Raw genomic sequence first — 26,558 nt, forward strand, 5'->3', positions numbered from 1 at the left:
CTCCCTCTGCCCCTCACCCCACTCGTGCTCTCTCTCTCATTCTTTATCTCAAATAAATAAATAAAATCTTTAAAAAAAATGTTTCATGCAATGATTGCATCTTGACTTAATTTTTTTTTAAAGATTTCATTTATTCATTTTAGGGGGGAGAGAGAGTGTGTGCGAGTGGGGATGGGCAGAGGGAGAGGGAGAAAATACGTGAAGAAGAGTTCACACTGAGCACAGAGCCTGACATGGGGTTCGATCCCACAACTGCGAGATCACAACCTGAGCAGAAACCAAGAATCAGACACTCAACCAACGGAGCCACCCAGGCGCCCCTTGACTTAATTCTTAAAAAGTATAAAAAGGACTGACCACACAAATCAATACAGCAACTAACTTATATGAAAGTCTGCCTCAAAGAAAGGAGTCCTTGTAAGCTTAAAAAACAAAGTCAATTCTGAATAGTTAGAGAAAATTTAAATTCCAGAAGAGAAAAATGCCTTTGAGTTCCAGCCTCTTTTGAAAAGGCAACTCCTCCTTCTAAAGGAAGCTGAAGTCTGACAATTAGATATACCACTCCCTTCCTAAGAGTGTTCCATATTCACCAGATACCCTGCGGAGAAAGATCTTGAAAAGCCTCTTAAAACTTGCCGGTGCCTCCATCTTCAGATCCCTTCCAACCTTTTATTTTTTTAAAGACTCTATTTTTAAGGTGTCTCTACACCCAACGTGGGGCTCAAACTTACAACCCCAAGATCAAGAGTCGCATACTCTACCAATTGAGCCAGCCAGGCACCCCACCCTTCCAGCTTTTTAATGAGCTGAGTACTTCAGCGAAATAACACCAGATCATGATCTTTAAAAAAAAGTCCCTTATTTTTCAGAGATATGCACTGAAATATTTACAGTTGAAATTATATGTCCTGGTATATGTCTGCTTCAAAATAACCCGGGAGCGGGCAGCAGGGCAACTGGTGGGTATACAGCTGAAATAAGTTGGTCATAAGTGGTAATTACTGAAGCTGGGTATGGATATATACAAGTTCATATATTCTCTCTAGTTCTGTGTACATTTTACATTCCATAATAAAGAGTTAAAAATGTACAGAAAAAGCCAGGACAAAAAGAATAATACAAGGTGTCATATTTCTCACAGATGAGTTTCACAACAGACTCAGAAGACTGGGAAATGCTCTTCAGCCTAGAGAAAAACCAACCTGACTCCACCTCCCCACAGAAGCATTACCTCCAGAGAGCGGATGCTGCTGTGATAGGTGACGGAGAGCATAGAGAGGCTGAGCACGGGAGTGGGGATGTCAGGAGCCTTGCAGCAGGGCTGCATCTTCTCTGTGACTGACTTCACCAGGGCAAGCACAAGTCCCTGGACACCCACAGTGGAGGTTTCAGCACTTCCCAGGACAGTCAGCGTGTCCAGTCGGACCTCGGAAGCACCTAACATCCAGAAACCACGTTAGCATTGGTTCTCAGCTCTCAAACGGCAACTTCAGCCTTCACTCTCCTTTCTTACTCATTCCCTTCACTCTAGTTTTCTTTATTCCCTATACCTCCCTAAGTTCATTCCTCATGTTTCAGGGAAATTTTTCCTTTCCTATCTTACCATACCTAAATCTGGAAAAGCCAAAGAAGCTTCCTAACTCCTACAAAGTGCCCAGAGATATATCAGTTACTCTCCAGAACTGAACACATAAGGAAATAAAAAACTACGCATCTCTCAATTTCTAGATCAACTATCAAGGCTTTTTTTTTTTTAAATAAATCTTGCCTAATACTTAGTATCTTCTATTAGCCTTTAAGAACTATCAAGAAACCCAACAGTTATGTAAGACCTTCCAGCATCTCATGCCTTTAATTTAGAAAAAGGCCAAATAATCACCTTCATTAAATGAGAAGGAGCAGACTGAACCAGCATAATCTGCTTAGATTACAAACTACTCACTTAGGTATAGACGCCCTGTTCCACTTACCAACCAGGGCAGAAAGGGTGAACAAGTTCATGTCCTCCACCTTCAAGTCCACCTTCCACAGTAATGACACAGATTCCCCAAATGAAGATTCTCTAGCGACAGCTGACTTCCCAGATTGTGTGTCCATCAAGGATAAAATGCGAGAGAGACATTGGGCACAGGTATCTGATGCTTCTACCTGCAGTCCACGGATGGTACAATCAAGAAAGAGGGTATCCGACTGGGTGCTAGACAGGCCCAAAGGCTGGTTATAGCTACCCTAGAAAAGGAGAGCCCCATTAGGAACATGCAGAACACACAGTTCTGTAACACCCTGATGCATCATCTTCTGCCAAAAAGGTGATCCGTGCTCGAAAGCATGGCAGGAAAAGGAAACTGTATGGGCCCCTGTTCCCCAAAGTCCCCACCTACCTGTAGCGTGAAGGAGTCCAGGACAAGTGCCTCACCCCAAACATGCATATTGGTTGGGTGGGGTGCCCGCTGAATGTGGGAGTCACTGCCCACCCGCCAGCAGAGATGGTCCACAGTTAGGACACCCCGCTGATGGATACTCTGTGGCCTCAAGTGCTGGTAATCTGAACAAAGAAGGTAGGAGAGAGTTCTATGGAGCCCCTGCAGCCATCAATCAGGCCTGGCTTCACTTATTCCTCTTCCATCCCGTAGTCTTACCTAGAGAGATGGAATTGAATCCCAAGGCAAAGGGTGGTGTATCACCAAGCTGAATGGAAACGTTGACATTGGAGATGGAGGTGCTAAAGATGATGGGAGCCAGGATTTGGGGGAAGGTTCTGCACAGGGACAAGACATCATTGTTTGATAAGGAAAGAACTGCGGCTTCCTGTTATGGAAAAGATACCTGAAGCTCTCAAAAGTCAGGGTGAGTTTTGTTGTGATTCTTAGGATGGAATGCAACTAGAAAATACAAGACCGAACTCATAAGTTTGCTATTCCCAATGGTAAACTGCAGGAATGCAAGAAAGATACTAAGTTGAACCATACGAAATTGCCATTTCATAGGTCAAATATAAATGTCAAATATGAATATCAGTATATCACATGATTCAACCTAATACAACCAAGGAGAAAGATTTTATTTATTTGTCAGACAAAGAGAGCACACAAGCAGGGGAAGCGGCAGGCAGAGGGAGAAGCAGCCTCCCCACTGAGCAGGGAGCCCAATGCGGGACTCGATCCCAGCACCCTGGGATCATGGCTTGAGCCGAAGGCAGACACTTAACCAACTGAGCCACCCAGGTGTCCCTGCTTCCAAGCCGTTAACCTTAAGTTCTCTATGCAACACAATGCAGAGAGAGATGACACTGTCGACAGAACATATCACCTTATAATCTTAGGCAGACAAGATTGTGGATCATTTAAATTCAGTGACGCAATTGTTTATTTTGTATAATAAGGCACTGTGCTGGGCACTGAAAACATAAAAACAAAAAGGACTTCATCCTACTGTCAAAGAATCTAGTTTAATGTGGAAGATATATAAAATAGAAGTGCTATCAGGGCACCTGGGTGGCTCAGTAAGTTAAGCGTCCAACTCCAGCTCAGGTCATGATCTCAGGGTGGTGGGATCAAGCCCCTGCTTGGGATTCTCTCTCTCCCTCTCCTTCTGCCCTTCCCCCCACTGCTCCCATGCTTGCTCTCTTTCTCAAAAAATAAAAATAAAAATAAATGAAACAGAATTGCTATTGAACTAATCAAATACGTATTTAACACAACATGCCACTTGAAAGATTTTATTTATTTATTTGAGAGAGAGAATGAGAGAGAAAGAGCATGAGAGGGGGGAGGGTCAGAGGGAGAAGCAGACTCCCTGCTGAGCAGGGAGCCCAACGTGGGACGCAATCCCGGGACTCCAGGATCATGAGCTGAGCGGAAGGCAGTCATTTAACCAACTGAGCCACCCAGGCGCCCCATACAATATGCCACTTTACAACAAAAGAATCTGGGCGCCTGGGTGGCTCAGCCGTTGAGCGTCTGCCTTTGGCTCAGGTCATGATCCCAGGGCCCTGGGATCGAGTCCACATCGGGCTCCCTGCTCGACAGGAAGCCTGCTTCTCCCTCTCCCACTCCCCCTGCTTGTGTTCCTGCTCTCACTATCTCTCTCTCTGTCAAATAAATAAATATATAAAATCTTTAAAAACGAACAACAAAAAAAAGAATCTGAGAATCCCCCTGATAAGATGGTGGCTAAAAAAGATGACACTGACCTTTTCTTTCTTTGCTTAAAACCGGATGAACTAGACTCCTGGGTCTCCAGCGCTAGCAGGTGCAGCCACTGAGCGAATTCCTGGTGCCGGTAATGAACGATACACGTGTTCAAGACCACGGAGGCTGAGAAGTCAATGGTGGTCACCTGGAAATGACACCAGAACTGCGGGCTCGGGTTTTAGCTCAGTAGTTCACAATGCAATGATACAGGGAGAGAGCAGAGAAAGGAATGAGTCTTGGGATCACAGTCAACACACCTGCACACTAGCCTTGAGGGAGTTGAGACAGACAATGCGCTGGCGGCTCTGGGACAGCAACAACCCATCTGTGAGGGCAAAGAGCAGATCAGAGAAGAACACTGGGGAAAACAACAGGTAAAACTAGGAGAGGGTCAGAGACAGGCAAGCAGATGAATAGACTGTCAACAAAACTCATGGGTTGGGGCTTTTTTCTCTCAGTATGTTCCCTTCTTCCCATCCCCAGCTACACTGATATTAAGAAGGCCAACTGGGACATGGGGGAAAGGGAGGGTCTAGTCCTCTCGGTACCAACATCCCCCCCCAGGAACCTTTCAGTAGGACTTCAGTGCTCATCTGTGCCATATCAGAGTTTGCTGTGAAGCTTCGAAGAGGCAGCTGATCCTCATCACGGTGGTACAGGAAATGTAGCAGCTTCAGCGTCCAATTCAGGTGCCTGGACCAGAGACAGACTCTGGCTCAGAAATACATGGAATGTTGTTCTCACTCCCTTTCTCCCCACAGACAAACTCAGTGCAGTGCAGCTACTAGGCTGGTTATAGAGACCCCAGCATATTGCTCACCTCTTTTGACTATTCATGGACAGCACCACACTTGTGATCTCCATTTTCACCTTGACCTGATCTGGCAGCTGCTGAAGGAGGTACAGGCCAGGCAGAGTTGGCTCAGCCAAGTTCTCTGTCACCTCTGAAACATGAATGAATAACACAAGAGCCATCAATCCTTAACACACTCAAGTCTCCCAAATGCCCCATCCTCTTTGGCCAAATCTTCCCACATAAGTAGGCTAACCAAAGGCCCAATCCTAGGCCACAAGGCAAATATCCCAGAGATCCAGGCACCCGCTGTACTTCCTTCCCCGGAATTTAAAATTTAAAAAACAGTATGGGGAGCAGGTTGATATAATGCAAAGAATATGGACTTTAGGGCAAAATAATTTACACCCCATTTTTACAAATGACTAGCTCTATGACCTCAGTCAAGTCACCTATCTGCTCTTCTTGGCTTCAGTTTTCTCATTTGTGATATGCTGAGAATTTAGAGAGAGACAATACAGAAAACTCATACTACAAGTCTAATTCACGATAATTACCTACTAAATGTTAGTTCTTTCCCTCACCACAAGTAAACGCCCTATTTCTTTTAGCTATCCTCAGCGTCAAAGGTCATGCTGAATAACAAATCACACCTAAATTGAGACCACTATTTGTATGTAATTCCAGAATAATCAGAGAACAGCGCAGCCAAGAAGCTTACTGACCAGGGCTTTACCTGGACAAGGAACAGGTTTGGGTGCCAGGCTTGGGCCTGGGCGTAGCAGCTGACTATGGAAAAGGCCCTCGTGCAGTTCCGCATGGAGTGTCCACATATCCACAGTGATCGCCTTCAGTTGCCGACTGCTGATGCCCATCTCTACACACAACTTTAGGGCCAGTGAGAGCTCCGCAAGGCAGGTATCCTCCTGCAGGGAGGATAAGCCTCTAAGGCGTTAAGATATAGGGAGTCTAGGAGTTTTGGGTCAAAATGCAGTGGTCTAGAACACCACCTTGAGAGAACCCCCCATAAGAATACAGAATCTAGAACGTAAGCTCCTTCATATCTTACGCCCAGAAGGACACAAGGCATCTAAATGACCACAGCATACTCACCAACTGGCCACTCTTTAGAACTTTGCTGTTGATCTGATTTAGGCTCACCTCACATTTCAGCCTGGGAAAGGAAAAAAATTAAGAGCACTTGGAGCCTTTCCTCACCATTTAACTTCAGTCAAGCTTTACTGGCTAAAAGGAACAAGGCAAAGAGAAGTGCCTAATCTTAGCCTCTCCTCAAATTGCTACAGAATGAGAACTTGACACCTTTGTAAAACCCTGACATCCACCCGCGCTGAAACAACTGTAAGGCAAGAATGGGACTACCAGACCCTCTTTTACCCAGTGATTACCTTTTCCCATCACTATCCAAAAGAAAGCTGCTTTCTCTGATCTGAATGTGCCACAAAGACTCAGAAGTAGCCACCTTGAGAACCATGATGTTTATAGAATCTACATGAATGGAGAAGAGCTAGAAAGAAGCAGCAAAAATAGTCATTAATATCAAGGCACTGCCTTTCCTTTCCAGTAGAGAAAGAATAAGAGGCAGCTCTTGGTATTATATTCCCAAAACAGTAGAAAAATCCACCCATCACTCTACAGCCAGCCATCCCTACTACAGTCCAGGAAAGTGGGAGAAGTATCTCACCTGACAGAAGATCTTCAGTAAGGAAGGACTGAACGACAGTTCCTTTTGATGCACCCCAGTGCTCTGGGAAAATGGGGCAAACAGGCCAGAAACCTTCTGTAGGTCCGTTCTGATACGCACTTCTCCAAAGCACAATGCCACATAGCGTCTGCCCAGAAGAGAGACCTCACTGCCGTCAGGTCCAGCCCTTCCCTAGCAGTCTCCTCCCCTCCCCAACATTCACTCTCTCATCCTCCCTAAAAATGTAGCTCAAATCATGGACAACAGTCTCATAGTAGTTATCAATATATGTCTCACAAAATAATAGCTTCCAGGCTAACCGGGAGACATCAGCAAAACCCCAGTCCCCTCCTTGGGCTGTGAGGCCTCTGCAGAATGCCATTCTGCAAACCCCAACCCCAAAATATTCCCCAAGGGAAGAGTGAGAATGTAGGGTACTCACGGCAGATCATGGCTAAGGAGTTTGCTGGAAATCCACAGGCTATCAATTTCCTAAAACAGTGTGGAAAAGAGCTTTGTACACTAGCTTCTAGGTAAGCCATGAGCAGCTTGACAGCCAGGAAAGGTTCTAAGAAGAGGAGGAAGTGCTATAGCCTTTCCACTAAATATTCTCCACTCCATTTCCACCAACTTCTCTCCTCAGCACTATATCCTGCTCCTCACAATGACATTGGTTGAACTTGCTCAGTATTTCTCTTTTATGGATATGTTACTATTTCTCCTCTTAAATTAGAACAGTAAGCTCTTCTATTTCCTGTTATCTTTTTTTCTGTGCTTAGTTCTGTATCTTTCTTATTGCACCCTGAACACTCTGTGCCTTATAAGCATTTTTAACTCAACAACTTGCATCAATCCCAGTGTTTCCAAACTAACTCTAAAATCATCTTGGCAAAGAGGTGACAAGGCTGGGCTAATGAGGAAAGCCACCCAGAATTTTAGGAAAAAAAAGAAATAAAAAGTTAACATTTAGCTGAGTCCACCCCACACACATACCTAGGGAGTTCCCCAAGACTCACCACTGTTTGCTGGTGCTGCTGAAACTTAAGGCTGACATTCTGGATCCAAAAAAAGGACCCAATCTTTAGCTCTGCCTGCAGCTTCCGCTGACACCACTTGGTGGCCAACCGGACCACAAACCACCTGCAGAAAAATCCCTGTGAGTTCATAGGACCCTCTCTCAATTTTGGCTTTCCTCACCCCTTCCTGGTCCTAGAAGGCCTTGCAAAAAGGTTATGTCCTAAAGCTGGATCTTCTGGGCAACTCTCCGGTTTCCCAAAACAACACTCTGTCACATACACTCAGCCACAAAGATCAAGACCCTAGCCCTGGAGTGTCCCCTCCACCCAAATGAAATCAGACAAACTACAGTCCACCTCCTAAATTGGGGACAAAGAAAGCAATCCTTCCAATCCTCTGGAACCCCAGATTAAGAAAGAAGAGGCCCGAAGGGGAGTCGAAATACAGGCAGCCGTGTCAGACGTGCCATCACACACTCCCCCACAGGGTCTCTTTCTCCGCCCTCCAGACAGGTGTCAGCAAGAAGGCACCGTGGGTTCACACCCGGCTGGCTCAAATGCCGCTCTCCCCTGGGCTGCCAGACCTGTTCCGGCTCCTAGGGCGAGGCTGCAGGTGCCCTCTGCGCTCGGTGAAAGGGACACTCAGGGGCGAAAGGAGGGGAAAAGGGAGGCCACCGAGCCGGACCCCTCTTCACACACACACCTATTCAGCTCCCAGCCTCAGCATCTCCTCAGGCCTCGCCCGCTCCCTCAGTGTCCCCTACTCCCAGTTTCTCGGTGCCAGATCGGACCGTACGCCCCTGCTCAAGCCCGCCGCGCGCCCCCTCCGCGGCCCCCCTCGGGCCCTCCCTCTCCGCCGCCCGCGCACCTTCCCCTCCAGCCCCCTTCCCCTCCCGCGCGCCTTTCCAGCGCGCGCCCCCCTCCTCAGTCTCTCTTCCTTCCCCAGCCCCCACCCGCTGTAGCCGAGATCCCCTCACCGGCCTAAGAAGAGGGCGCTGAGGGCAACCAAAAGCAAGGCCAACAGCGCGGAGAACAGGGGCATTCCGGCCCCGGCCCGGTCTGGCTCCGGCCCCCGCCCTGCCGGGGCCCCCCCCCACGCCGGCTCCGCTCTGCGCCGCCGCGGGCCAACCAGCCGCACGCGCAGGAAGGGCGCTGGACAAGGAAGCGTTGGCGCGCGTGCACCCCGCCCCCCGCAGCCCGCCAGCCAGCCAGCTGTCTCCCTGCTCCACTCCTCCCCGCGCCAGCGATCCGGCAGGGCCGACCGGCTGCCTGCGCGAAGTACAGGCGTGGCTCCAGAAGAGAAGGGGCGCGGGGGGGGACCTCGCGCCGACTGACACTCACGCCCCGCCCCTGGACCCACCCTTCCGCACCCGGAAATGCGGAGCCTGGGGCTTGCAGGAGACCTGAGTCTGAGCCCGTCCCCAGGCTGGCAACAGACTTGGCTGTCTCATTTCAGTGGCGGAGCTCCACTTTCAAAGCACTTTTCCAGGGTGGTTACAGAGTCCGCTTGGCCACTTAGGGTCCGGACTGAGGGTACTGAGGAAGTTTTACCCCTAGGTCATACGAAGTAGCTGTCCTATCATACTCAAAGCCTCGCCTTAAAATCCCTGAGGAAAGCAAGATTTTAAAGACGTCAGTTAAAATTCATACCTCATTCCACCCACAGAGGAATGAGTTTTTCATTCATTTTACTGTTTGAATACCGTTCTAGTCAATTAATATGTACTGACCTACTGTGTGAGCAACGCAATTTTCTGGACACTTCGTTGGACAAGTTCTCAGTTTCTACTGTGTACAGCACAATTTGGGCCCTGAGCTGAGGGGATACGACAGAAATAGAGAATATTGTTCTTACCTCTCAACAACAAATAGTTTATCTTGGAAGCAAACATAATTGCAGGAAATAGATAATTAAGGATCAACTTTATTTTGCCTGTTTCTTTCTCTGTGAAATGAGGAAATTGGACAAAGATCCCAACTCTAATACAGTGATGCTAATACAAGCTAAACAAGTTCTGAGGATTTGAAAATAAGTACTTCATATCCCTTTGCTCTTACATTCTAATCTCCACCAATGTCCTTCAAGATTTTACTTGGAAACTCTTTTCCACTCCTTCAGAAAAGCACCATTTCAATTTTCACATTGGGTTGCCCATAGTTTTTACCCCTCCAACTGGTTTCCTTCCTTATCTAGTCCTCTTGTTAGTCATTTCACATCTCCCCAAAGACTCCGTTTGTTTCAAATTCATACTTCTCTCTCAAGCATTATAATCTGCAGCCTCCTAGCAAGGTAGGTTCTGTCTGTGAACCCTCAGGGAAGGCCCAACAACTCAGTTAAAACTCTGTTCAAGCCAAGTTGGGGTACCTTGCAACACACCTCTCTATCCATATTCATCTTGTCCAATCTGTTCCCTTTACCCAGCTGATTCCTATCACTTCCTTTCTTCTCCCCAGACTGTTTCCAGCCTATTCCCAGTATTTCAATAACCTGAATTGTTGATTTTATCATTTGTCTACTTCTTTCTGGAAAGATCTCAAATGATCAATGCAACTGAAGTGGAAAGAGACCAAGTCTCTAATGTCATGGGCTATGTCTGGCACAGACCCAGTATGCCCAAATGTTTCACATTAAGTCCCTCTCTAAAGCAAAGGATGGGGGAGGTGGAAATTATTGTTTCTAAAAATAAAAAGTCCTGTTAGTCACTGAAATTCCAGCAGATGGCAGACACCTCTGTTCACCACTACCATGCTCAGAGGACCTAGGAGCAAACTTTCTGGAATTGACCAGCAGACAGAAAGGAAGAAATGAGGTAAGCAGAGGACAAAAGTTTTCTACCCCCCTTTTCAGAGAAAGCTATTCCTACATTTATCCAAAAAAGAGCAGTTATTATCCAAGAGTGAACACAACTGTAGTGTAGTAAAAAGACTGTGAGCCAGACACAGTTGGATTCCTATCCTTATTTACTAGCTTTAAGAATTCAGGCAGGGGGCACCTGGGTGGCTCAGTCGTTAGGTGTCTGCCTTCGGCTCGGGTCATGGTCCCAGGGTCCTGGGATCAAGCCCCTCATCGGGCTCCCTGCTCAGCGGGAAGCCTGCCTCTCCCTCCCCCACTCCCCATTTGTGTTCCCTCTCTCGCTGTGTCTCTGTCAAATAAATAAATAAAATCTTAAAAAAAAAAAAAAAAAGAATCCAGGCAGTTACTCAACCTTCATGTTCTGCATTGGTAATACTGTAATACCTATGCTACATCTGTGAAGATTAAAGGAGGTAAGAGCTATAATACACCATCTAGTATTTAGCAGACAGTGAATATTGTCTACCCTTACTCTTTTTTCTCAACTGCAGTAACAGATCCAGAGTAAAACATTTTACTGGCTACTTATTAAGCTGAATTCCTTGAGGGTCTTTAGCCATAATTAGTTAAAAATCTAGTAAAAGTGAAGTGCTAGTAGAGAAGTGAAAATAGAGAAAAAGTAAAAAAAAGTAAAGCTCTTAAAAGGGCCCACACCAAAGGCTCCCAGCATCTCTATTTTTTTTTTTTAAGATTTTATTTATTTATTTGACAGAGAAAGAAATATCGACAGCAGGAACACAAGCAGGGGGAGTGGGAGAGGGAGAAGCAGGCTTCCCCCTGAGCAGGGAGCCCGATGCGGGGCTCGATCCCAGGAACCTGGGATCATGACCTGAGCTGAAGGCAGACGCTTAACGACTGAGCCACCTGGGCGCCCCTCCCAGCATCTCTAGAGTGATAGCACTGACTCGTGTCAGACTCAAGGATCAATGAGATTATGAAATAGCACACCTAATAAATGACAACACTGGTGACTAATAATGAAATTCTTTATCATTTTAGAGAAAGGAGAAAAGTCACACATCAATAATCCATGATGCCAAGCTTCTGATGAGTAAAAATTTCCCAATTAGGAGGAATATCTCCCTCAGTTTCTGTTTTATCAATATGAATAAAAATATCTGCTCCTTCACCAGCCAGTCCTGTACTCAAAAAGAACTGACCCAAACTCTGGGAGAACCACCAATTCAAGTGTGAAGGGCTGGAGCTTCCAAACACAGCCACTGTTTTCTGTCATGCGTCTTCATCTCAGTGGTGACATGCCCACTGCCCAGGGAACCTGGGGAAGGGACCCCAAGGTGGAGCAGCAGATGTCATGAACACTGTGTGGTGACATGGTCACAGCTTCCAGACTCATAGCTCTGCGTGATGAGCTTCTGCCTTTAACAACTCACTGGGCTTCATGAAGATGCCTTCCATGGCTTTCCAGTAGTTGTTCTGGCTCGGCTGGGCCATGCCATGTACCTCCTTTTGCCCACTAATGGGTCGACCATATTGTTCTCCCGTGACGGACAGCAGAACTTCGGTGGAAGAATGCTTGAACCGCACCTCACCATCCCTCACCCAGTAGGGCCCATTACAGAGCACCGTCCAGTCATCCAGATAATCGCCTTCACCTTCCTCACCAAAAGCACTCACTTCCTGAAAGACACAAATGGTAGCGGTATTAGCATGACTGACACATAGGCTTGGAAGGGAGAGGGAAGCCACAGAAGAAAAATAAGGCTACCTAAAAGTAAAAAATAAGAGGCTTTCCAGTGTTGTTAAAATAAACTATGGGAAAAACATTTTAAAAATTAAAATTAAAAAAAAGAAACTGTGAAAAAAGAAAGACACAAAGGACATGAAATCAGTTGCCCTAGGATTATGTTCCAAACATTTACTTTGCAAGTAATCCTGTATTGGCTTTATATTTTCTATTACAGCCTTACTCTTGTTATTTGACTTCAAATATTCCTGCCTCATTCCCTTAACTACATTTTAAGCGACCCAGTGAGCAACAGAAGTTGAAAGGGGGGCGATGGGCTCTGGAAACTGGCAGACCTTGAATCTCTGCTCCATTCCATTCCTTCCTGTGTAACTCCTTCATTTTCTCCTCTAAAAACTCATGACAGGGGTGCCTGGGTGGCTCAGTCGATTAAGCATCTGCCTTGGGCTCAGGTCGTGGTCTCCAGGTCCTGGGATCGAGCCCCATGTTGGCTTCCCGGCTCAGCGGAGAGTCTGCTTCTCCCTCTCCCTCTGCCGCTCTCCCTGTTTGTGCTCTCTCTCTCTCAAATGAATAAAAAAAATCTTTAAAAAAAAAAACAACTCATGACAGTATCACCTTATAGAATAATTGTGAGAACTAAATGAAATAGAGTAAATAATAGCAGAGTTCTTCCACTTCTCTTCTAATCCCATTCCTCTTAAGGCCAAATATTCAGAGTTTCTATTGCAATAAAAAAGTTAATGGGACGCGGGTGCCTGGGGGCTCAGTTGGTTAAGCGACTGCCTTCGGCTCAGGTCATGATCCTGGAGTCCCTGGATCGAGTCCCACATCGGGCTCCCTGCTCGGCAGGGAGTCTGCTTCTCCCTCTGACCCTCACCCCTCTCATGTGCTCTCTCTCTCATTCTCTCTCTCAAATAAATAAGTAAAAAATCTTTAAAAAGAAAAAAAAGTTAATAGGACGCCTGGGTGGCTGAGTTGGTTAAGTGTCTGCCTTTGGCTCAGGTCATGATCCCAGGGTCCTGGGATCGAGACCCGCATTGGGCTCCTTGCTGAGCAGTAGCCTGCTTCTCCCTCTCCCTCTGCCTGCCACTCCCCCTGCTTGTGCTCTCTCCCTCTCTCTGACAAATAAATAAAAAAACCTTAAAAAAAAAAAAAAAGGTGGAAAGTCATTAAAAAAAAAAGTTACTGATTATTTCAGAAATTTATAAAAACATGCTAAGCTATATAATTTTAGATTAAAAGCATTCATTTGGAAATGGACTCTGTAAGACTAAAGGCAAAAAGAACTATATATAATTAACAATCCTACTATACTTGTAAAGTTTTTTTTTTCTTTTTTTAAATTTTATTTATTTATTTGACAGAGAGAGAGACAGTGAGAGAGAAGGAACACAAGCAGGGGGAGTGGGAGAGGGAGAAGCAGGCTTCCCACCAAGCAGGGAGCCCGACGTGGGGCTCGATCCCAGGACGCTGGGATCATGACCTGAGCCGAAGGCAGACGCTTAATGACTGAGCCACCCAGGCGTCCCTATACTTGTGAAGTTTTGAGTGCAACTTTTTGTTGATTGTGTATTTGTTTATTGCTGTGTGTGTTTTTTTTTTTTAAGTAGGCTTTAGGCCCAGCATGGAGCCTAACACGGGCTTGAACTCATGACCCTGAGATCAAGGCCTGAGCTGAGATCAAGAGTCAGACACTTGGGGCACCTGAGTGGCTGTCAGTTAAGTGTCTGCCTTCGGCTCAGGTCATGATCCCAGGGTCCTGGGATGGAGTCCTGTGTCAGGCTCCCTCCAGGGAGCCTGCTTCTCCCTCGCCCTCTGCCTGCTGCTCGCCCTGCTTGTGCACTGTCAAATAAATAAATAAAATCTTAAAAAAAAAAAAAGCATCTGACTTTGGCTGGGGTCTTAATCTTGGGGTCCTAGTATCAAGCCCTGCATCAGGCTCCACGCTCAGCAGTGAGTCTGCTTCTCCCTCTCCCTCTACCCCAACCCCTGCTCGTGCTCTCTCTCTCAAATAAATTTCTTAAAAAAAAAAGTCATTTAATCAACCAAGCCACCCAGGCGCCCCACAATTCTATACTTGTATATGGAACTGAACAAGCAAATAGATGACAGTGGTGGAAACCAGGTATCTGTGTGGAAATTTACAAATAAGGAAGGAGGCTAGAATGATCTAAATGGTAATGGATTAGGGGCGCCTGGGTGGCTCAGATGGTTAAGCGTCTGCCTTCGGCTCAGGTCATGATCCCAGGGTCCTGGGATCGAGCCCCACATCGGGCTCCTGGCTCAGCCAGGAGTCTGCTTCTCCCTCTGCCTCTCCCACTGCTCATGCTCTCTCTCTCTGTATCTCTGTGTCTCAAATGAATAAATAAAATCTTTAAAAATAAATAAATAAATAAATAAATAAATGGTAATGGATTATAGTTGGAGACATCAATAGGAATTCATGTTTAACATAATACAGATACAGATGTTATACATAAAAATACTCATAGTTATGTCTATATATACATACACATCCTTCTTTGTTCTGTCAGGTGAGAAGGCCTAAAAGAGACAACACCCCAGCAGCAACAAGCTCATGTAAGGGCTAAGATCATGGTTTCTAATATCATTCTCCAAAAAAAGGAAACAGAACTCCTTGGAGAAATAGCTGATTCTAGGACTGGGGCAAGAAATATACAAGATGAGCCTAGAATATCTTTTAGTGCCAGAAAGAAAGGAAGGGTTAACACACACACATACACAGAGACGCCTGGGTGGCTCAGTCGGTTAAGCGTCTGCCTTCGGCTCGGGTCATGATCCCAGGGTCCTGGGATCGAGTCCCGCGTCGGGCTCCCCGCTCTGTGGGGAGCCTGCTTCTCCCTCTGCCTCTGCCTCTCTCTCTGTCTCTCATGAATAAATAAATAAAATCTTTAAAAAAAAAAAAAAACACACACACACACACATACACAAAAATGGGAGTATGTCAAATGGACACAGGAGACAAGTAAAAGAGCTCCTAATGGCCAAAGTTGGAACAATTTGAGCAACAAAATAAAGGCAGTGGTATGGCATTATAACTCAAAGTATAAAATATTCATGAATCCATACTGATATGAATGATTGAATAAATAAGTAAAGGAGAGATAAATACCCATGCAGAAAAATTCCAAATAAATTTTTTAGCTAATCTATCTAAAGGAGGGGGAGCATAACTCTGCATTCCTTAAGTGGGGGCTATGCATAATGACTTACTTCCAAAAACACAATACAGAAAGGTGGGGGGGGGGTGGCGAGATGAAAAGAATAGCTTTATAGGAGAAACATCACAAACACTCTTTCAGTAGTCATAAATCATGTAGATAGTATGTACCTGTGACATGATGTGATAAAAATGGCACTTTACCCCTGTGGCCTTCCTCCTAAAAACATTTCTAAGTCTGATCTAATCATGACAAAAACATCAGACAAATCCTAATGGAGGAGCACCCTATAGTATACTTGACCAGCATTCCTCAAAACTGTCAAGGTCATCAAAAATAAGAATTTGAAAAAAACTAAAATTTAAGAAACTGTCACACCTCAGAGAAGCCTGAGGAGACATAACTAAATGTAATGTGGTATCCAGGATGGGCTCCCAGAACAGAAAAACTAGAGTAGGTAAAAACTAAGGAAATCAAAAACTATGGACTTCAGTTGATAACAATGTATCATTACTGCTTTATAAACTGTAGGAAATTCACCGTACTAATGTAAGATGCTAATAGGAAAAACTATGTGCAGAGTGGGGCTGGGAGGGAAGCACTCATTAAGGGGTCCACATCTCCTAAAAGCTCAAGGCTTAAAAAAAAATGGCACAATACTGGGGTGCCTGGCTGGCTCAGTACATAGAGCATGCAACTCTTGATCTCAGGGTGGTGAGTTCAAGCCCCCCACTGGACACAGAGCTTACTTTAAAAAAAATTAGTTAAAAAATAAAAATTAAAAAGTGGCATAATAATTCATTTTCCTAACGTGGTTAGTTGGCTTTTTTTTTTTTTTAAAGATTTTATTTATTTATTTGACAGAGAGAGACAGCGAGAGAGGGAACACAAGCAGGGGGAGTGGGAGAGGGAGAAGCAGGCTTCCCGCTGAGCAGGGAGCCCGACATGGGGCTCGATCCACCCAGGCGCCCCAGTTGGCATCATTTAAAATAATAATAATTTTTATTCGAAATTTGGAAAAAGTTGTTTCTTTTTGAATATAATTGACATACAATTCTTGTATCAGTTTGAGGTGTACAACGTGGTGATTCAATAAGTCTATATGTTATGTTATGCTCACCACAAGTGTAGCTACCGCTGGTCACCATACAATGCTTTTACAATATCACTGACTATACTCCCTATGCCCTACCTTTTATCCCTGTGACTTATTCGTTGCATAACTGGAAGCCTGTAATCTCCCACTCCCCTTCACCCATTCTGCCCATCTCCCCACACCCTTCCTCTCTGACAACCATCAGTTTGTTCTCTACATTTATAGGTCTGATTCTGCTTTTTGTTTGTTCATTTGTTTTCTTATATTCCACATATAAGTGAAATCATATGATACTCGTCTTTCTCTGCATTTCATTTAACCTAATACCCTTTAGGTCCACCCACGTTGCCACAAATGGCAAGAATTCATTCTTTTTTAGGGCTGAGTAATATTCTATCGTGTATATATGTATACACTATATCTTCTTCACCCATTCATCTATTTTTTTTTTTTAAAGATTTTATTTATTTGACAGAAAGAGACACAGCGAGAGAGGGAACACAAGCAGGGGGAGTGGGAGAGGGAGAAGCAGGCTTCCCGTGGGGCAGGGAGCCCAATGCGGGGCTCGATCCCAGGACCCTGAGATCATGACCTGAGCCGAAGGCAGATGCTTAATGACTGAGCCACCCAGGCAACCCCCCATTCATCTACTGATGTACACTTGGTTTGCTTCTGTATCTTGGCTATTGTAAATAATGCTGCAATAAACATAGGGGTACACATCTTTCCAAATTAGTGTTTTCTTTTTTTAAGAATTTATTCATTTGACAGAAAGAGACACAGCCAGAGAGGGAACACAAGCAGGGGGAGAGGGAGAAGCAGGCTTCCTGCGGAGCAAGGACCCCGGGATCATGACCTGAGCCGAAGGCAGATGCTTAACAACTGAGCCACCCAGGCGCCCCTGTTTTCATTTTCTTTAGGTAAATACACAATAGTGGAATTACTGGATCATATGATATTTCTATTTTTAATTTTTTGAGGAACCTCCATACTGTTTTCCAAAGTGGCTACACCAATTTACATTCCCAACAACAGTGCACGAGGGTTCCCTTTTCTCCACATCCTCACCAACACATGTTATTTCTTATTTTTTGATTATAACCATTCTGTCAGGTATAAGGTGATATCTTTACTATGGTTTTGATTCACATTTCCCCGATGATTAGTGATGTTGAGTTCTTTTCATGTGTCAACATTGGGTTTCTTTACTGTAGAATTTATCAAGATGACTTATGATATGCTTCTACCTATTTTGTCTTTTCTCATTTCTTGATTTCATCTAAATGTAAAGTCTCTATTTTTTTTTTTTTTTTTTAAAGATTTTATTTATTTATGTGACAGAGAGAAACACAGCGAAAGAGGGAACACAAGCAGAGGGAGTGGGAGAGGGAGAAGCAGGCTTCCCGCGGAGCAGGGAGCCCGATGCGGGGCTCGATCCCAGGACCCTGGGATCATGACCTGAGCCGAAGGCAGACGCTTAACGACTGAGCCACTCAGGCGCCCCGTAAAGTCTCTATTTTGCCCAGAAACAATTTCCTTCACGCTTATGAGACAAAGCCAATTCTCCATGTCTGCACAAAAAAGAACTACACCTAGAAAAGAAAGGGCTAAGAACCAAGATATTAGACAACTCAACTGAGTAATGCACAGGGCACCAGTGATCCACAGGATGCCACCTCACCTGGTTTCCAGAAAGAGGTGAGGTGAAGTGGTGACTATGGAGGTTTCGGCCAGTGTTGACATGTGTCAGCCGGATGGGTTGGCCACATTTGATGGGGGTTCCTCTCTCACACACTGTAGCAGTCTTCCCCCGTATCCTCCAGTAACTATTGCTGTCGTCCACAGAGGTTACACCTGTCACTGACTGCTGCCCACTACCTGCAGTCCAAAAAAAAAAAAAGAAAAGAGTGAGCTCAACCTAATCCCCCTCTTTCCTAAGGCCAATAATGTGCCCTGTATTATAAAACAGGTTTGGAGGAGTGGAGAGGAAACCCTATGCTTGATATTTCTTTGTCTACAACATTAAAAAAATACACAAAAAATACTAAATAGGTTTATATAGTATTGTTATCTGATAAATTATACTTAAATGTGTGATAGAAAACTCTAAGAATTTGCATCAAACAGAACTAAATAAATAAACTTACGTTCATTTTTTTGAAACACAAGTATTATGTACCTATATACGATAACCTGGATAGCCCCTCGAATATGTCAGTACATGTACATATATATACAAGTATTATATACCTATAGACAATAACCTGAGTAGCCCCTAGTATATGTCACATAATTGAAATATGTTTAATATTATTCAATGTTCACTATGCATGACAATCAAAACATGTCACATTTCACAACAGAGACCAGCTTTTGCTGTCAACTTTAATCCAAGCAATCACTGCAGCTCCCGAATTGCCCCATGAGTGATCAATAGGTTATAAAAGCATTCATAAGTCCTCTAAATTTGGTTAATACTGCCTAAAGAGGTACAGTTATGGTTAAAAGGTACCAGGTTAAACACATAGCTGCAGGCTTAAAAAGAAGGAAAATATACATATAATAATTGCTAGCCAGCTAATGTGTACTGAGCACTTTCTAAATGTCAGATACCGGGGCGCCTGGGTGGCTCTGTCGTTAAGCGTCTGCCTTCAGTTCAGGTCATGATCCCAGAGTCCTGGGATCGAGCCCCGCATCGGGCTCCCTGCTTGGCGGGAGGCCTGCTTCTCCCTCTCCCACTCCCCCTGCTTGTGTTCCTGCTCTTACCATCTCTGTCAAATAAATAAAATCTTTAAAAAAATAAATAAATAAATGTCAGACACCAATCCAAACCTTTTGCCTGAATATTCCTATTTGATAACGTGCATATATTCTCTAAGGTAGGTATTACTGTTATTATCATCCCCAATTTACACTGGAGTCTCAGAAAAGCTAAATAGTACACCCCAGGTCACACAGCACCAAGACACAGTGCTGGGGTTTGAACTTAGATGGCCCTACTCTAGAACTCACACTCTTAACCACTCTACCACATGGCCTCCCAAGAAACTATTTTCTGTCAAGTTATATTAGAGACCACTCTCTCACATAAACTCCAGGGATATTCTCTTCCCTAAGCCTTCATCTACTACTCAATTCTTTAAATGCACTCAAGACACTTTCCTAGTTACTCTCGCCTGTTCCTCCTAGCTTTGCCTTCAGTCATTGCCATGCTTCACTAAACCACAGTCTATACTTTGTGCCTTCTACTTTTTCAGGTTCTGTTCAACCCTTCACTTCCTCTCCCATCATTCAGAGATCAGACAGGACGGAGTGCGTTCAGGGTGGTACGGCTGTAGACTCCTCTCCCACCCTTAAACCTTGGGATTACCCAGAGTTCTATCCTTATCCATTCTTAAATACTTATTGGAGATCAGAACAAAAGCATCTATACATGCTTCAACAGGTTTTTCAAGTGATTCAAATCGACACCAGATTGAGAACCACAGTGCATCCTGCGCAATCTCACTTACTCTCCCCATATCTTTAACTCCCCCCCAACCCCCACCCAGTACCATCATGTACTTAACTCTACCTCAGGCTCTGCACAGACTGAATCTGGTTCTCAAATCTGGCTGCCCATTAGAAGCACCTGAAGAATTTTTCAAATCTACAGATTCCTATTGTCAGGCCTCTCTCCCACTTTCTGATTTAGTAGAGTCAAACTAGGAAACTAGATCAAATTAAAAAGTAGCGAGCTGGACACACAGCAAGTGTTCACTGAATGGCTGCTAGGATCATAAAACATACCAACAATGACAACTCAGTCCTTTCCTAGTCTAACTAGTCAGACACGTTTTGAGAATCATGAACCGTAGACTAGCCCCCATCCTCTCTTAATTGATAACATCATCAGTCATCCAAGACAGAAATCTAGCAATCATCTTAGATGCATCTCACATCTCACCAACTGAACTTTTTTCTCTTTTTTTGTCAGTTTTTGTTTTCCTGTAACTTGGTGACTGGCTATTATATCTCCTCTATCTAGAATAATATTAGGGACGTAATAAGAGTTTATTAAATCTAGGGGCGCCTGGGTGGCTCAGTCGGTTAAGCGTCTGCCTTCGGCTCCAGTCGTGGTCCCGAGGTCCTGGGATTGAGCCCCGCATCAGGCTCCCTGCTCTGCCAGAAGCCTGCTTCTCACTCTTCTACTCCCCCTGCTTGTTCCCTCTCTCGCTGTGTCTCTGTCAAATAAATAAATAAAACCTTAAAAAAAAAAAAGTTTATTAAATCTATACTGAATGAATCCCCAAATAATTGCTAAATTATAAATGAATCCAAATCAAGCATTTTAATATCCTATGTTAAAAAGCCCTCTAAACGGTTTCCTCTCCAATTCCACTGAGTGCTTTAAATTCTTCACAAGAAAAGTTTGAGTAAAAAGAGGCCAAAGGAAACGGGTTGAAGAGCAAGCTTAAGATGCAAAACAGCTAGAACAGAAAGATATAGTCAAAGAGTGAGGTCTTGGAGTTCAAGACTTCAGAGGTACAGCACTTACTGTAATTTTCTACATGTCTGTCTCTCCCGCACTGAGTAGTGCCAGCCTGGAGTAGCTGAAAGCAGGCTTTGAAACTGGACAGATTTGGTTCGAACCCCGTCTCTGTCATTCACTAGCTGCAAGGCTCTGAGCATGCGATTTATTTGAGTTTGTTTCCTCATCTGTAAAATGAGGATAACAATCGTCTCTACCTCGTAGGAATGTTATAAATACAAAAGAGTATATGTGTAATGTGCCCGATACGTAGCTCACCAGATAGAAGCTGATATTATGCCCAATTCTCCGATTCTCCGCCTCTAGAACTCAGGAACCGCCCCCGGGCTCCCCTAACCTTCCCAGACCACACCCCTCAGATTTTCTCTTGGCCCCGCCCCCTCCGGAGCTTACCAGGCCCTCCCAGCCCACCCGAACCCGGGTGGCAGTACCTGACCCATAGCGCACGTCGTGTGAGTGCAGTCGCACGTTGTGGCGCGTATTGAGTAGCTTCACCACAGAGCCGCATGTAACGACAGCCAGACTGGACGCTTCCACAGCACTCCACAAACCCCCCAACAACAGTAGGGACACCACAGCCATCCTAGCTGTAGCGCAGAACCCCTATCTTCGAAGGAAACTCGGCCCCTCCCCGGAACCGGAAGCTGCGGGCGGAACCACAGAGAGGAGGAAATGAGGAAGCCCTAAGTCTAGTCTTTATGGTTCCTTTGGCTAGAGCGGCCCTAGGAAGACGCTAGTCTTGACGCTTCCGATCCCCAAGCTCTGTTCCCAAGTCTCTGCGACACTTACCTTCCTGAACCGCTTCGGCCAGTTTTCGCGCCTTCCTAAACGAAGCCCCGAGAGCCGGGTGGGAGAAGAGAGCAAGGAATGGCCCGCCCACTCCCAGTGACAGGGAGCCGGAAGTGACGTAGTACGTTGACGCAGCAGCGGCGGCGGTGGCGGCGGAGGGGCCGTGCGGTGGGTCCGTACTATCCTTTCCCAGTCTCGGTTCGACGACTCCATTTTCCTCGGTGGGGGCTTACCGCTCCGGAGTAGCGGCGGGCTTCAGGCAGGTAAAGTTCGAACTGGAAAGCGTGTTTCTCGAATGGGTCAGGTGAGGAACCAGGCTCCTAGGGCCTGGTCCCGTAAGGGAAGAGGTACTGGGGAGCCGTATGCGGGAAGAAGGGGGCCCCCCCCCGGCCTTCCCTGGTCTATAAGGGAAAAGGAGAAGGAAACCGGAGTAGTTGCCTAGAGTCTCAGAGCTCTTCCCAGTCCTGTGCTACCCGGAACCCGTGAATTGGGCGCCGTGTTGTATCAACAGGCTTCCTGGGATTCCGTCCTCTCGAAAGCTTGTGAAAATTGGGCCACGCCAAAGGATTTGGGAATGGAAGGGACTTGGGGCTTCTGAGTCAGGATCAGGTGATCAAATTTTTTGTTCTGGGGATGTTAAACCTACGGATCTTTCAGCAGCTAGGCCATCAGGCTAGAGGGCGATGCCAAATACCATCTTTTTCCGTATTGTTGAAAATAAAATTAGAACTTTTTATAGATGGTTGCATCCATCAACCGCCCACCACAAACCTCAGAATGGGCTATTGAGTCAAAACTTCATTTTCTTCCAGTTTCTGCCTTTCTCTCCAGGCAGTCCCTTGAACCAGCTGGAGCAGTTCGTTTCTCTTGGTTGTTTCAAGAAGTGATACTTATTTTTCTTTAATAAGAGGCCTAAGCTCTCTGAAAATACATCCTTGGAAATTCACTGTAATATCAGAAGTAGCAAGGGAGTATTGAGTTACACCGCTGCTATTAATGAACATGGAGAATGTAAACAGTTTGGAATTTGATTAATTTCTTCTAGAAAAAAAGCTTACTTGCACTGTTTATTTGGAAGGTACCAGTTCTAAAGTCTTCACTGTATTGAGTACAAAAGTATGATTGCTCCCTCATCACCTGAATTTAGAGCCCTTTCCATCACTTGTGTCCCCTCAACCAGTGCAAATACATTCTTCTTTAGACTGCTTCTATGGCTACTAGATTAGATTAGCGTAGTTACTCCCTAAGAGGTTTAAACCTTAATAAGAGATTAATCACGTCTAGAAGTGGTGCAATCTAGAGAGGCTGTCACGTTTCACAGTTCTCCCTCAATAGACCTTCGCCAGAAGGGAAGCCCACGTAGTATACTGGAAACAAATGGTCTTTGGAGGCAAGTAAATTTGCCCTTGCTCCTATGTTCTTGGTCTCAATAAATGGCACTGTGATAAGGATCCTGTGTAAAATCCTTGGATTCTTCCTCTCCATTATTCCCTGATAAAATCAATCACCCAATCCTACCTCTCCATAAAAATCTTTTCCCATCACATACAGATTATGTTCTGGTAACCCCCCTCATCCCCCTCCAACTATCATCCTACTTTTCTTATTTCCCTTCACAGCCAGATTTCTATCTGTGTCAACTTTCTCGAATTTTACTCATTTTTCAGGCTCTACTAGTCTGGTTTCTCTTCTGACCACTTGGTTGAAGTTTCTCTGGTCAAGGTTACTAATGATTTCTTTATTGCCAGATCTCATGGATACTTTGTTCTTACCTTCCTCAATCCCTAGAATATGCAACACAGTTTACTCCTGTCTTGAAACTCTCTTGTCTTGGGGCTCCTGGGTGGCTCAGTCAGTAAGCATCTGCCTTCAGTTCAGGTCATGATCCCAGGGTCCTGGGATAGAGCCCCACATCAGGATCCCTACTCAATGGGGTGTCTTGCTTCTTCCTCTCCCTCCCACTTGCTCTCTCTCAAATACATAAATAAAATCTTAAAAAAAAAAAAAAAGACGATGACGAAGAAGAAACTCTCTTCTTTTGGTTTCATTAACACTTAGCTCCTGGATTGTCTCCATTTTTCTGGTTGCTCCTTCTCAGTGTCCTTTGCTAGCCACTTTTGCTCCCTACCTAGGGTCTAAATGTTGAATTTCCTTCAGAGTTTAATCTTGGGCTCTCTGCATACTTCCTTTAGATGATCCAGTCTCCGTGGCTTTAATTACCATCTGAAAGGTGGCAACTGTCAAGTTCAAATCTCTAGCCGTGCCTCCTCGATGTTCAAGAATCGTACACAGAGGGGCGCCTGGGTGGCTCAGTCGTTAAGCGTTTGCCCTCAGCTCAGGTCATGATCCCAGGGTCCTGCTCAGCAGGAAGTCTGCTTCTCCCTCTCCCCCTGCTTGTGTTCCCTCTCTCACTGTGTCTCTCTCTGTCAAATAAATAAAATCTTAAAAAAAAAAAAAAGAGGGGCGCCTGGGTGGCTCAGTTGGTTAAGCGACTGCCTTCGGCTCAGGTCATGATCCTGGAGTCCCGGGATCGAGTCCCGCATCGGGCTCCCTGCTCAGCAGGGAGTCTGCTTCTCCCTCTGACCCTCCTCCCTCTCATGCTCTCTGTCTCTCATTCTCTCTCTCTCAAATAAATAAATAAAATCTTTAAAAAAAAAAAAAAAAAAAAGAATTGTATACAGAATGCCTATTTAATAGCTCCATTTGGATGTTTCTTAGACATCCCAAATCTAACATAACAAAAAGAGCATTTTAGTTTTCCCATCACTCCAAACCTGATCTTCCCTCTCTAAGACGTACTCTCATCCACATGGTTACCAAAGCCAGACCTCTGGGGATCATCTTGGATTCTTTTCCTTTACTACCCTCCTTCCCAAGTTTGGTAAGTCCTGTCACTTCTTCCAAAATATGTTTCAAATCTGTTTTCTGTTCTCTATCTCCGCTTTTACCACCCTATTCCAAACCACCATCATCTTTTGCCTGGGCTACAACAGGGGTATCCTCAGTTTTCCCTGTTTCCACCCAGGTCTCCCTGCTTAAAGCACTCCAGTGGTTTTCCATGGCTTTCAGAGCCCCACTTGAGCAGGCCCCTCCTCTTTCTCCCATTCTGCTGCCTTCACCATTCTCTGGTCACATTGGCCTTAGGACATTGCCTACCATATGCCAAGTTCTTCCCCACCTTTTCTACCAGGAACCTCTTCCTACCCATTGTTGACATCTCAGCCTAAACTCACCCTCTCAGAGGTGAGGGTATTTATTTCCTTCCTAGTACTTATAGCAAGGTTTCTTTTGTTTGTGGTTTGTCTCCTACACCAGAATGTAGATATCTTAGGAAGAAGGACTTTGTTTTTTCTACGTGCCTGACAGGTAGTAGGCACTCATTAAATAAATCTTCTTTGAATTAGCAAGTAAACTAAGTTCGGTTTAAAACCCTGCAGGGGCTTCCCAGCACCTTTTAGAGTCCAAAATCTTTAACTTACCCTATCAAGATCCTTATGACTTCACTCCAACTCATTATGAACCCTGCTCCCTCTCTCTAGTCAAGCTGGCCCTCACTGGCCCTGCCACTGGCCCTGGGCCTTGTGCTGGAAGTGCTCTCCTCCAACACTACCGCTCCTTGCATGACCACCAAAGAAGGCAGCTCCTCCCTTTAGCTAATTCCTCCACAGTCTTACAGTCTTTATTCAAAGTCACTTCCTCAAAACCAGATTGGAGTCCACTCTTACAGGCTCCCATGGTACCTTGGTCACCAGTTCTTTCAATTACTCCTGTACTTCTAGATCATGGGTCAACAAATTAAAGCTCCTTGGCCAAATTAGGCAACTCCCATTCATTTACATATCATCAGTAAATTAGGCAACTCCCATTCATTTACATATCATCAGTGTCAGATTTTGTGCTACAGTGGCAGATTTGGCCCTCTGTGGTTTGATAACCCCTGTGCTAGGGCAGGAATATGTTCCCCAGTGTGTGTGGCACAAGACTCGGTAACTTACTCCCAGCCTCTGTTGCAGGGATTCCCAGCCTCTGTTGCAGGGATTCTGATTCTGGTTACATATTTCAGTTGTTTCTGCTCCTCTTTTGTACTTATTCTGCAAGGAAATGTGGAAAGAACAGAGATAACTTGTATTCTTAAATTACTTATGTTAGTCATCATTAACAATAATGCTTTCTATACTCTGGTATTGCAAGATCCTAAGAGGGGCGCCTGGGTAGCTCAGTTGGTTAAACGTCTGCCTTCTGCCCAAGTCATGATCCCAAGTCATGGTCCCAGGGTCCTGGGATCCAGCCCCGCATTGAGCTCCCTGCTCAGTGGGGAGTCGGTTTCTCCCTCTTCCCCAGCCTCTCCCCACCCCGACTCCCGCTTGTGCTCTCTCTGGCTCACTCTCTCTCTCTCAAATAAATAAAATCCTTTAAAAAAAAAAAAAAGAAAAGAAAAGATCCTAAGATTGTTATTTCCTGGGGCGCCTGGGTGGCTCAGTCGTTAAGCGTCTGCCTTCGGCTCAGGTCATGATCCCAGGGTCCTGGGATTGAGCCCCGCATCGGGCTCCCTGCTCGGCAGGAGGCCTGCTTCTCCCTCTCCCACTCACCCTGCTTGTGTTCCCTCTCTCACTGTCTCTGTCTGTCAAATAAATAAAACTTTAAAAAAAAAAAAGTTTTTATTTCCTATAAATGTGGCGTGCACATTAAAATGACGA

General features: G+C 45.2%; 3 protein-coding genes across 6 annotated transcripts in view; 1 reads left to right on the forward strand and 2 right to left on the reverse strand.

The window, feature by feature from the left end:
- KIAA0100 (KIAA0100 ortholog) overlaps nt 1–8,850 on the reverse strand; it is a 28,947-nt gene extending 20,097 nt beyond the window's left edge. For 2 of the 3 annotated variants that reach the window (XM_032428618.1, XM_032428620.1), the window contains exons 1-15: nt 8,682–8,850; nt 7,705–7,828; nt 7,131–7,180; nt 6,689–6,836; nt 6,393–6,511; nt 6,100–6,160; nt 5,723–5,912; nt 5,014–5,137; nt 4,762–4,886; nt 4,451–4,518; nt 4,193–4,338; nt 2,640–2,758; nt 2,382–2,545; nt 1,971–2,229; nt 1,232–1,437 (exon numbers count right to left, since the gene is read on the reverse strand). In XM_032428618.1, coding sequence (XP_032284509.1) covers nt 1,232–1,437; nt 1,971–2,229; nt 2,382–2,545; nt 2,640–2,758; nt 4,193–4,338; nt 4,451–4,518; nt 4,762–4,886; nt 5,014–5,137; nt 5,723–5,912; nt 6,100–6,160; nt 6,393–6,511; nt 6,689–6,836; nt 7,131–7,180; nt 7,705–7,828; nt 8,682–8,746 — 1,968 coding nt within the window. In that variant the 5' untranslated portion in view covers nt 8,747–8,850. The remainder of the gene's footprint in view (nt 1–1,231; nt 1,438–1,970; nt 2,230–2,381; nt 2,546–2,639; nt 2,759–4,192; nt 4,339–4,450; nt 4,519–4,761; nt 4,887–5,013; nt 5,138–5,722; nt 5,913–6,099; nt 6,161–6,392; nt 6,512–6,688; nt 6,837–7,130; nt 7,181–7,704; nt 7,829–8,681) is intronic. The other variant, XM_032428619.1, reaches the window with a different exon arrangement.
- A 2,676-nt stretch (nt 8,851–11,526) lies between these two features.
- On the reverse strand, nt 11,527–21,950 carry SDF2 (stromal cell derived factor 2). Of its 2 annotated transcripts, none has more exons than XM_032428677.1 (4): nt 21,862–21,950; nt 21,504–21,716; nt 18,223–18,419; nt 11,527–12,196 (listed from the first exon to the last, which is right to left on the reverse strand). In XM_032428677.1, the coding sequence occupies exons 2-4, from the start codon at nt 21,652–21,654 to the stop codon at nt 11,909–11,911; spliced, it is 636 nt and encodes a 211-aa protein (XP_032284568.1). In that variant the 5' UTR covers nt 21,655–21,716; nt 21,862–21,950; the 3' UTR covers nt 11,527–11,908. The 2 variants fall into 2 exon arrangements, with proteins under 2 accessions (XP_032284568.1, XP_032284569.1); XM_032428678.1 differs by lacking the exon at nt 21,862–21,950 and adding an exon at nt 21,079–21,239 and having other exon boundaries at nt 21,504–21,683.
- Nucleotides 21,951–22,017: 67 nt separating this feature from the next.
- Nucleotides 22,018–26,558, forward strand: part of SUPT6H (SPT6 homolog, histone chaperone and transcription elongation factor) — a 32,395-nt gene continuing 27,854 nt past the window's right edge. The window contains exon 1 of the mRNA XM_032428675.1: nt 22,018–22,124. The gene's annotated coding sequence lies outside the window, so the exon portion shown is untranslated. The remainder of the gene's footprint in view (nt 22,125–26,558) is intronic.

The sequence above is a fragment of the Phoca vitulina genome, unplaced genomic scaffold (genome assembly GCF_004348235.1).
Source record: "Phoca vitulina isolate PV1807 unplaced genomic scaffold, GSC_HSeal_1.0 scaffold40, whole genome shotgun sequence".
Lineage (NCBI taxonomy): Eukaryota > Metazoa > Chordata > Mammalia > Carnivora > Phocidae > Phoca > Phoca vitulina.